The 12,053-nt window shown below is 39.8% G+C and overlaps 1 protein-coding gene across 2 annotated transcripts in view; it reads right to left on the bottom strand.

Annotated features, from left to right (window-relative positions):
• The window catches only part of col7a1 (collagen, type VII, alpha 1), a 133,507-nt gene that overhangs the window by 108,897 nt on the left and 12,557 nt on the right, over positions 1–12,053 (bottom strand). For both annotated transcript variants that reach the window (XM_046848459.1, XM_046848451.1), the window contains exons 2-3: positions 6,707–6,777; positions 4,190–4,370 (exon numbers count right to left, since the gene is read on the bottom strand). In XM_046848459.1, the coding sequence (XP_046704415.1) occupies positions 4,190–4,370; positions 6,707–6,770 (245 nt within the window). In that variant the 5' untranslated portion in view covers positions 6,771–6,777. The remainder of the gene's footprint in view (positions 1–4,189; positions 4,371–6,706; positions 6,778–12,053) is intronic.

Genomic DNA, 12,053 nt, shown 5'->3' with positions numbered 1-12,053 from the left:
TATGAGTTTGTGGTTGTATGGTGGGATTTTACACTCTGGGACTCCCATTTTAAGTGCTTTTTTAGCAGTAATTTTACGCTTCCAGTTTATTGCCATTTTCACAGGTACATTGCAGTACACAGACCCTGGAATTCTTGACTGTTTCTCAGAGTCAACTTTAGTCACAAATGGTTTACAAAGTATTTACACGAAATAGAATACACAAATAGAGTTTCGATATAATAAAATATCTATAAATATACATTATGAAAGGTAGTAAAAGTAAATATATAATATTGCACAATGTTTAAATAAGTAACACTGCATGTTGTTGCCAATAGATAAGTAATAATACACATGCACATCGGCAGAACTGAGATGGTAATTAACACTCTTGTGGTTGATGATAACATTGTTGTACATGACAAACCGCCAAAGAAAAAACATTACACATGGAAATGTACATTATATAATCTCTGCCTGTTCATTGCTATACAGTTACAATTAGCTTGGTATCCAGCAAAAAAAAAACAATGTTATAATTCTGTCTCTTTGGGGAGTATACTTTAAATAGAATGCTGGCATTCTCTCCCTGGGTGCTGCATCTTCCCTTAAGACCCAGGCACTGGCCACCACGCCCCTTTGGACTTCCTCGGCCTTGGTGGGCAAGGCTTATACAGCAGCGGGTCAAGCCGTGCACCATGTTACAGGCTCATCAGGTTAATTTGGACAAGGAAGATATTACGAGCGCTGACAATGTCTGAGAGCTGCTTCGTGCCACAGACCTGGCTCTCGGGGCCACTAAAGAGACCGCTAGGGCCAATGGCCAGTCAATGTCAGCCCTGGTAGCCACTGAGAGGCACCCTTGCTCACCCTTTGGCTCAGATCTTCCTGACAGGGACAGAGCCTTTCTGCTGGATGCCCCCGTAGGACCTACTGCCCTTTCGGTGACGCCGTGAATATGGTCATTAACAGGTTCCAGGAAGCAAAAAAGGCAGTCGGTGGCGTTCCAGCAGTTCCTCCCTCGCACACTCTCACGGGGCTGCTTGCCCAGAGACAGAGCATCGCCACTTTCACTGCCAGGGTCAGGGTACTTTGTTGTGGAAGGCAGCATGCACCTTAGTACACAGTGCCATCCTTCCTGTGCGCACCCAAGAGGTTGGCTCGTTAACCCTGATACTGTTAGTGAAACTTTTCCTCCATGGCACTCGGAGGCTGGGGCCTCGGGTGCGACCTAAAGTGCCTGTGTGGGATCTGTCTGTTGTTTTGGAGGCCATGTCCAAGTCTTCCTTTAAACCCTTGCCCAAGGTGCCCTTGTAAATTTCTTACAGTTGAGATATGGCCCCATCTCTCCTGGAATGTATCCAAGGCATGGCCAGTATCTTTCTCTACCCCAGTCCAGGGTTTGTTCCAAGGTGCCCTCGGTTCCCCCACAACCCGTTGTGCTTCTGGCATTCTATCCTTCTCCATTTCAGGCCCCAGATCAGGGGAATCTTAACCGGCTGTGTCCAAAGCTACATCCACAGAACGGAGCTGTGGAGAAAGTCATAGCAGCTGTTCGTCTACTACGGTCCCTAAAAAAAAGGGACTTCCTGCGAAAAAGCAGACCTCAGCAGGTGGATTGTGGATGCTATCTTATCCTCTTATAAGTCCTCTTGTCTCCTCTGTACCTTTTAGAATGCCGCACTGTTTCATTGGACAGATTACACATGTGATTCAAAGCGTTGTTGATGTTGATGCCAGAATGTTAAATTAATACACAAATGTTAAATTTGGATACAAAAATAACACATCTATAAACATCTCTAGGTTATGTATGTAACCCTGATCCCTCTGGGAATCCAAATTGGTCCAATGAACATAGGTCTGGCTTCGTACAGTTGTAGGTAGTGAGAATAGCAAATTAAAGTATAAACTGGATTATTTTATTTTGTCTTCAGTTTAATTACAAAGTGCAAGGTGAGTTTCCTGAAGGGACGACTAACTCCAAGGGAGTTAAACTATATCCAATGTTTTGGTGTAAAATTTCCTAGCAGAGGCATAGACTACACTTCTGTAATCCAGCTGGGATCGGTAAAAAGTTTTGTAGAGGGGCAAAACAGTAGTATAGTATGAAGCCCATTTTATTTTTGACAGTAGTCAATTTTTTGTGTCGATTTTTTCTAAACAGTGGAATGAACGATAGTTTATCAAAATAAAGTCCTGAAAATGTATTTCATAAAGGACTTTGATGGGTTATTTTTCGATAAAGAGCTCTGGATCTGGGTGGAGAGTTTGCAGGAAGCAGAAGTGCATGCATACAGTCTTTGTTTTAGATCATTTAAACCTATTTTATTGACAACTGACAATTCCATCACTGAACATTTAATGGCATGGAGGAGTTGGTGTTGAATCTATAATGATCTCAAATGTTAAGCTAATTTATGAGCTCCCCAGGAGCACCTGGTTCCACAACTTCAAGTGACTGTATAAGACTGTAGAAAGAACATTACTCATAATGACATTCTCTGGTGCTCATGATATTTCTTACTCTCCGGTGTTTGCAATGTTTTTATGATTTATAAACCCACTCCTGGTGTCACCCAAATAAGGATGGGTTGATTGTTTTGTGTTTATACACAGTGTTTTCTTCCCTCCTGAGCTGTGTATGATTATGTATCTCTATTGTGTATTGGGTGCTTTGAGCCTTCTTTTTAGGTAGATTAGAGCTTATGATGATTTGTTATGGTTTTGGCAATAGGCCTTAATAGGAATATTAGCTAGAATGTTTACACGCATCAGATTCTTGGCATGGATTTTCCTGGTAAATTCTACTGTAACTTTGCCGGATACACCTTTTTGTATTGTAAATGTCAGGGACATGTCAGGCAACAGGGATTCCAGAAGTATAAAACTCCACTTTGTCTTGTTTTTGTGAGAGGACACACAGACAGTGCTAGTCGTCATCCTGGTTTTGATCCAACATCCTTTGTTTAGGTTTTTTTCTATCATATTTATGTTGAATTTTTTTTATCACTTCTGCTCCCCACCCACCTCTGAGTCCAACAAGGGGATGCACAGACCCATGGAGACCCTTTGGTTATGCACCAAGGATACAGGGTTTATATACTTGGAAAAATAAAACTAGAAGTACATATCATTTGTCTGACCCTAAGCCAACCCTATCCAGGGCAAGACTTGACTTGCCAATTAGTTGGACCGGGCACTTCCAACTGCCTGTCTATGTGAAGTCTGAGTTAAACCACCGTATTGGGTTTGGGGTAGCTGCAGCCACCCACATTTCTCAAGTACCAAGATTCTCCACAGTCATGGGCTGCAACTCAGAGCAAACAAATAGTCTCTTATGATTAGTAACTTTCAGGCTTCAAAAAAATCACAATGATAATACAAACCTAATATATAATCTACGTATTAATCTCCTGTATATTTGCTGAAATATAAAATGAGGTGTGTGATCATTGGCCCTCTTAACTTCTGGTAATTAAACATGAATGTATTATGCATCAAATGGAAGAAGAAAAAATGACAATGACAACTTTGTCACATATACTGTATACAAAATTATTAATAATAATTAATAAAAAAAATAATAAATCACCTAAACAGTCAGGCCCTATAGTACCAGCATGTTGGTTTGTGTAGGTGTTATTTGGACTTATCTATTAACGTGGCTATGAGGAAAGTTCCTACTGCTCGTGCTGGTGCTACTAAGCATCATGCTGTATCATTGGAAGATAAGGTGGCCATCATAAAACACCATGAATAAAGTGAAATGGGTGAAAAGTCAGAGCATGTGCTTCTGTATAAGCTATTGATTGTAGTAAAAGCATTATGGGGGTGTTTGTAGAGTTTCTGGGGTCTAAGTACTTTGAGTCTTGGAACACATTAATGATGTAAGATGAGGCATTTCTGTAGTGTGTTTCAATGCCAATCTCTTTTATAACCTCTAGAAAAAAGGTTAATAGAGGCGTAGTTTTAGCCTAATAACTAAAGTCCCACTGTAAAAAAAACAACATTCTTTTTACTATTTAGTGAGATGAATGTATGTTTAAAAATTGTGGTTTGTGTAATCAGATCACTTAAACACAGGACATACAAGGCATATTTTTTATGAACTGTATAGTACCAGGTCTGGATTGTAATGTAAGTCAACATGAAAGCACATGTGAGAGAGAAGTAACCGAAGTAAAATATTTATCCACACACAGACCTTGCAGTGTCGCTGTACTGCACAGCTCCGACTCGGACACCAGTGGCTCCCACTGCTGTGGCGTAGGGTCTGATAATCCCTGCCATGAAACTCCTCACAAGGGCAAAGTTGGTACGTCCGATACTGGATGACCCGTCCACCAGGAACACGATATCCGCAGCACCGACATTATTACACGTTCCTGCATGCGGAGAAAGAAGCCACATCAACAACACATACACTATATGGACTAAAGTTTTGTGACACCTGACATTTCCAGTTGTATGTGTTTTTTCCCCAAACTGTAGGAGAAAAAACAATATACAATAGGAGACACACAATTCGAGGTTGAAAATATATTTATTCAGTCAAGCCTTGATCAGTAGATTTCTTCTTAGGTAAAGGCTCAGATCTAGAGGAAACATGGATATAGAGTGTTTGGTGAACTGGGATATTTGTATGCTGTCGTCTCCTCACATTCACACGTTCACTCAGGTTTGTTGATGGTGATGTGGTGGGTCGTCTCTTATCCCAGAGATCCCTCATGTCTGTGTTACCTTCTGTTTCTCCCTTTTAGTTATGCTGCAATAGCGAGTCTTGCCGGAGTCTAAACTGCACAGTGACATTAAATTTCATACAACAAAAAGGACACATAATAATCCATATCCTTTTCTTCCTGTCACCCTCCTCTCTCTCTCTCTCTCTCCCCCTCTGTCAAGTTAAATATGCTCCTGAGGCTCCAGTAACCACTGTTCCTGCCCCTCTCCCCTCCGTGGATCTTCCCACTTCGTCCAGGCCTGCCTCTGGATAGTGTTCTCTTCGACTGGAGGTCACTCTGTGCAGCTTGGGACGGTTTTTCATTAACGCCTTGGGTGGTTCCATTACATTCCGGAGTAAGAACGGGAGCTTTGAGGATGGATTTGGACTGTAGTTAATGTCAACAGTCTGCTACATCAACTCAGGACTACTTTTCGCTTCTGATCATCATCACTGTACCCCACAACATCGTATATCTGCTATAAATGGACATTCGGTGCAACCCAGATGAGGATGGTTCATCTCAAGGTTTCTTCCTTATGCCATTTCGAGGAGTTTTTCCTTCACCACAGTCGCCACCGGCTCGCTCATCAGGGACAAACTTACTTATAAAGAACATATTCACTTTTAATCACCACAATATCTGTGTAAAGCTGCTTTGAGATAATATTTATTGTTAAAAGCGCAATACAAATAAAAATCAATTGAATTGAATTGAATATATGATGTCTTTGTATATAGAAGAATATAGTAATAAAACTTGGAGAGCCAAACTTGTGTTAACATGATAATGCCTCTGTGCACAAAGCCAGCTCCATGAAGATCTGCTTTATGTGGACTGCTATAGAACTCTGACCTAAATGCTACTGAACAACTTTGGGATTAACTGAAACCCTGACTGCACCCCAGCCCTCCTCACCTGACCTACCTGACCTTTCTAACACCCTTGTGCCTGAATGAAGATATTAAGTGGTGGACCACAAGTTTGTTTTAGTCTCCACCTTGCACGTTATGTCAGTGGCTACTTAATCTGTACAGTAAACATGTGTACTTCACAAATGTGAAAACTCAGGTTTTGTTCTGCGCATGTGTGAAATCGCTGCCACTTTCTGGCATCGCCAATGTTTTACGACAGACTGGAGATATGGATTGTTTTGTGTTTTATGTCCAGCTTCATGAATTTCTTTTAAAAGGACAAATTCCTAAAAATCCCACATATCAAGGCAGTAAATAAATGAATAAATAAATGAAGGACAGAAGGAATTAATTCATTTACAAAATGATACATTAAATAAATAATTAAATAAATAAATAACTATCTTACAAGAAGACATTTGTTAAAAAATGCTGAAATAAAAACAGTTAAGTAGATCATATCTTTAGATTTATTAAATGTAAAACACAAACATCCACATGCACACACTTTTAGAAACATCTGTATTATCCAAATGGGGCCCAACAAATTTAAACAGCTTTATTCAATTTTTTCATTTATTAAAATTTATTTAATCAATTTTATTTGTGTCTATTTAATCAATTACTCAGTTTAGTCATTGTAATAATGTTAATGATTTATTTAAACCAAGCAGGCATTTTATTTACAACTGCTTTAAAAAATAATAATAAAATTGTTTTAATGAAAAATGCTAAGCAATTTTGTGTTTTGCATTTTTTCCCACCAACCGTACCTTAACTGAAGCAAACTGTGATTTAAAAACCAAAGTACGCAATGAGCCGTGAATTTTGTTATAAGGTTACACCACTACTATCTAATAATTTGCTTGTATTTACTGTAACATGTATAAAATTGGCTTGTGTGTAATCAGTAATAAATGTAATGTGATTAGCAAAGGATAATATAAAAGACGTTGAGAACATGTTTTTGTAAAATGTGACTAAAGGAGTTCAAATGAAAGGCTGAAAATGAGAAGCACATGTACACAGCTTTTCCATGGTATCATGTAATACGTGTCTCTGTTGGGGAACTTCGAAAATCGTTACCTTGTGCTGTAGATCTGTTTGGGAGGGACAGCAACACTACGGCCACCAACGTCCGGTGCCACATCTTTTCTCTGCACAAACACACACACAGGATTAGTATATCGTTAGATTCCCTTACTTCCAGATTACAGATACAGATTACGTTTTTAAAGCTCTTCACAGGGCCTGTAAAGAATAACTGAAAATCCTATTCAACATTTAGTCCTCATTTGCTGTTATAATAACCTCCACTCTTCTGGAATGGTCAAGTGTCCACAAACATTTGTCCCAATAGTGTAGCTTAGTATGAGTAAAGCGATTGTTCTAAATAAAAAATTTATTAGTTAATAAAAGTTGTTGTGTGTTCAGGAGACCAAGTGGAAAGAGAGTAAGACCAGGAACATTGGAGGTGTTTCAAACTGTTCTTTCATTGTGTGGATGGAAAGATGGAAGGATGGCCGGTGGTGGTGGATTTTGCTAAAAGGATGGAAATTGCAGTGGTAAACACTTATCTTAAGAAGAAGGAGGATCATAGGGTGACGTATAAGAGTGGAGGAAGGTGCACACAGGTGGACTATGTTCTATGTAGGAGATGCAACCTTAAGGAGATTGGAGACTGTAAGGTGTTGGCAGGGAACAGTGTAGCTAGACAGCATCGGATGGTGATCTGTAGGATAATTTTGGTGGTGAAGAAGAAGAGGGGGAGAGTGAGGACTCAAAGAAGAATAAGATGGTTGGACCAAGCTTTCGAAGGATGTGCTACAAGTTAGAGCAATAAAGGATGGAGATGGAAATGTGTTGACTAGTGAGGAGAGTGTGTTTAGAAGATAGAGGAGCAGCTGATGAATGAGGAAAACGAGAAAGAGAGAAGGTTAGATAGTGTGGAGATGGTGAAGAAGGAAGTGGATAGGATTAGTAAGGAGGAAGTGAGAGCAGCAAATAAGAGGATGAAGAGTGGAAAGTCGGTTGGACCAGATGACATACCGGTAGAAGCATGGAGATGTTTAGGAGAGATGCAGTGGAGTTTTTAACCAGATTGTTTAACAAGATTTTAGAAGGTGAGAAGATGCCTGAAGAATGGAGAAGGAGTGTGCTGGTACCGATCTTTAAGAATTAGGGAGATGTGCAGACCTGCAGTAACTACAGGGGAATTAAGTTGATCAGTCACATTATAAAGTTATGGAAAAGAACAGTGGAAGCCAGGCTGAGAGAAGATGTGACCATCTGTAAACAACAGTATGGTTTCATGTCGAGGAAGAGCACCACAGACGCATTATTTGCTTTGAGAATGTTGATGGAGAAGAATAGAGAAGGACAGAAGGAATTGCATTGTGTGTTTGTGGCTTTAGAGAAAGCATACGACAGAGTGCCAAGAGAGGAATGGTGGTATTGTATGAGGAAGTCAGGTGTGATAAAGAAGTATGTGAGGGTGGTGCAGGACATGTATGAGGACAGTGTGATGGCAGTGAAGTGTGCAGTAGGAACGACAGACTGGTTCACGGTGGAGGTTGGACTGCATTAAGGATCGGCTCTGAGCCCTTTCCTGTTTGCAGTGGTGATGGACAGGTTGACGGACGAGGTCAGACAGGAGTCTTCATAGACTATGATGTTTGCAGATGATATTGTGATTTGTGGTGAGAGTAGGGAGCAGGTTGAGAAGAGCCTGGAGAGGTGGAGATATGCGCTGGAGAGAAGGGGAATGAAAGTCAGTAGGAGTAAGACAGAGTACATGTGTGTGAATGAGATGGAGGGCAGTGGAGTGGTGCAGTTGCAGGGAGAAGAGGTGGAGGAGGTGGAGGAGTTTAGGTACCTGGGGTCAACAGTGCAAAGTAATGGAGAGTGTGTTAGAGAAGTAAAGAGACGAGTGCAGGCAGGGTGGAGTGGGTGGAGAAGAGTGAAAGCAGGAGTGACTTGTGTCATCTTTATTGCCAAGTACATGGTTTGCATGTACAAGGAACTTGTCATGGTGTGCTGGTGCAATAGAAAATATGAAAAACTATAAAAACAAGAAAAATAAAAGAATAATAATTAAAGATGTAGAGATTAACTGTACAGTTTGTGCAGCGTATGTACATTGAGACAATTATCAATTTGGGAATACAAATCAACACATACAGAATTCACTATAAACAAATATGGCAATATTTTAGCACATTTATAGAATTTATCAATAATACACTTCTTATTAATGGAACATTTGCCATTGTCATGATTGTATACCATGCCCTAAAGGCTGTCAGGTCACAGAAGCATGTGCTCTCTTGTGATTTTTTGCCTCAAAGTCAAAACTAAGATTAGACTAAGTCTGGAACAAACACAAGCTCGTAAAGAAATAACAGGCTGAGATGAACAATATCCTGTTGTTTCCCGGTGCAGTGAAAGGAGGATATTTTCAGACAGACGTGCACGTTCATAAACGTGTCATCAAACCTTCAAAGACCGGATTGTGAGACGTATAATGAGTAACCGGGGATCTTTTTCCTATGACTCGTATGTCTGGAGAGAAACTCCATGACCTTTGATGTACAGAAACTCCTAATAAGTCTAGAGTGTTTGATTTGGTTTGATGCCCTCAAGGTGATCAAGAAGTCTGAACCTGTAGCATAATAGTCGGGTTACAACAACCATTATCCCCAATGATATTGACACACCTATGCACACACACCTATACACATCCACACACTGCCACCTCAGAGCTTCCAGCTCAGTGGTTTGATCCTGAGTTTATACAGTTGCAGTGTAAGCAGTATTGTTCACACACACACACACACTATGTACATTATGTTCACCTGGATGAATAACTTCTCCACACACCAGGATGTCGTCGTGATTGTGGTTGGGGGCTTTATTTCAAAACGAAGAGGGGAGGGGTCTAATGCTATTTCATGCATTCTGAGCTATTTAGATGTACGAGGGAGTATTTATGTGCCAAATACACTCTTTCCAAGTTCATATGAGTTTCGGCCCTTCGTGACGTCATAAAGGGCGTCTTGGAGGTCTACAGACATTTCCTTGGACTTCATGTCTTGGTTTGTGCTCTGACATGCTTGTGCTTATGTACATAGGATTTTTTGTTTGTTTGTTTTTTATTTGTTATAAATTTGCAAAGATTTCAAACAAACTTCTTTCACGTGGTCATTATCGGTTGACTTCTAAACACTACTCTGTAAGTACTCAAGTTTAACATGAGATTGGCCGAAACTGTGTGTTATGTCTCCTTTAAAAGATAAAGACTGATGCTAATATTTAATTAGGGTCTTAAATAGCACCCAGAGATGTGATTTCAGTACCAGCTGTACTACTGCCGCTACTTCATTTGTTATTACATCACATACGCCAGTTCAAATGAGTACAGGATACACTCAGCAGCAATCTTGTTTACTCGTGGACCTAAACCAAATATAACAGAGGCTCATACTGTCTGTAATGACTGTGTGGAGTATTTATGTATTTATGCCCTTGTGGGGAATCTTTGAGGTTTTCCGGTTCCCTCAGACCTCCCAAAAACATGCCACAAGACTGATTTGCTCCTCTAAGATGCATCTGGCTGTGAATATACAGTATGTGTGTGTGCATGCTGGCTTTTTTATAAACTGGCATCCCAACCAGGGTGTATTACCACCTCATGCCCAGTTTCCCTAGTCTTGTATTGGTACTTGCTTTTTTTTTTTTTATAATAATATTCAGAAAATTGTTAGTTGATCCTCGACTTAATAATGTTCTACAATGTACTACCATCTTTGCCCAGACATTCCAAGCATCCCTCTTCCTTTTGCACCTGCGGTTTGAACACGATTTTGCTGAGGGCTGCGTCTCAATACACCTGGGGTCAGGAGCTGAGCACTGTACCCACAAACACCACGGCCATGGCAAGACATGACATGAGTATGAAAGTATGTAAGAGCATAGGTGTGGGTGTGTGTGTGTGTGTCAATCTATAAAGCTTTCTTCTGTGTATGTTAAAGGTTATCTGTCAATCATATAAATCATAAATGTATGCACTTCATGTATCAGATTCTTCCTCATAGCTGGAAGCAAACACAAGGTATGGAATGCATCTGGTAAACCCACATCTGGACTGAATATCTTTATATCTGTAGATTCTTTTGCCAAACACAGCAGGACCTACACAAAGTGTTTGACCATTTCTATCGTGCGTCGTCCAAATTTTCCCTTCAGTTGAACTAGGAAACCCAATACTCTAGCAGGCCATTCCTCACAAAACCAGCTCCATGAAGATATGCTTTACTTGGATTGAAGTGAAAGATCACCTGCTATAGAGCTCCAATCTTAGTGAACACTGACTGCAACCCAGGCCTCCTCACCTTACCTTCATCAGTTCCTGAATTTACTAACACACTTGTATTAGTAATTGAGCACAAATCTCCACAAACACACCCCAAAACCCAAAATCTTAATCTAGTGGAACATCTTCCAGAAGAGTGAAGGTTGTAATAACAGCAAATGGAGATTAAATTGCACACATCAATATTATGCTCAGGTGTCCACAAACTTTTGCTCATGTAATGTATATTGCGATATATCAAGCCAAATCTGTGTTCTCCATTTTCTTCAAGTGTCTTCAAGTGTATTATGTGGCAAATTGAATTGTGTAGTGAAGTAAAGTAAAGTCATCTTCTTCTTTCAGCTGCTACCGTCTCCATACCATCCTGTCCTCTACATCTGCCTCTTTCGGACCAAAAAAAAGAAAAGAAAAGGAAAAAAAGAAAAGAAAAGAAAAGAAAAAAAGAAAAGAAAAGAAAAGAAAAGAAAAGAAAAGAAAAGAAAAGAAAAGAACTTACTGAAGTTTCTCTCAGATGGTTAGTATACAATGAAGCTAATTACTAATGCATAACCTTCTTGCTCATTTTTAACAAAGGGTGCCAATAATTCTGAGGCTTTACATTTGATGCTCCACAGGATACACAGCTGTGATTTAGCTCCTCCTCCTCCAGCTCAGATTCTTTAGACTATAATAGAAATCAGGATTATTAAAGTCTTAAAGACATTACATGTTTTCATTTGTTTTTATTGCAGTCAGTTTTTAAGGGCAGAAAGAGTTTTGATATTGTTTTTATGGGGTTTGTGTTTAATTTGAGTATAGTGAGGAAAGTGAGGAAAGTAAGGAAAGTGTTCCCAGGGACATCAAGCTATCACCTGTGGGCCCCTGAGCAAGGCCCTTAACCCAATAGCTGCTCAGTTGCATGAATGAGTAACTGCATCTATGTGAATAAATGTGAATGTAATGTGACCTGAATTAAGTGCCTCATCTTAAATATATGTTTTAAAGCAGTATGTTTTAATTGAGAGACAAAAATAAATGATGCATTAAACCAAACATTATATTGAAATAAAAGTTATGATTACT

The sequence above is a fragment of the Silurus meridionalis genome, chromosome 1, assembly GCF_014805685.1.
Source record: "Silurus meridionalis isolate SWU-2019-XX chromosome 1, ASM1480568v1, whole genome shotgun sequence".
In the NCBI taxonomy this organism is placed as follows: Eukaryota; Metazoa; Chordata; class Actinopteri; order Siluriformes; family Siluridae; genus Silurus; species Silurus meridionalis.
This window is presented reverse-complemented; position numbering and strand designations above follow the sequence as displayed.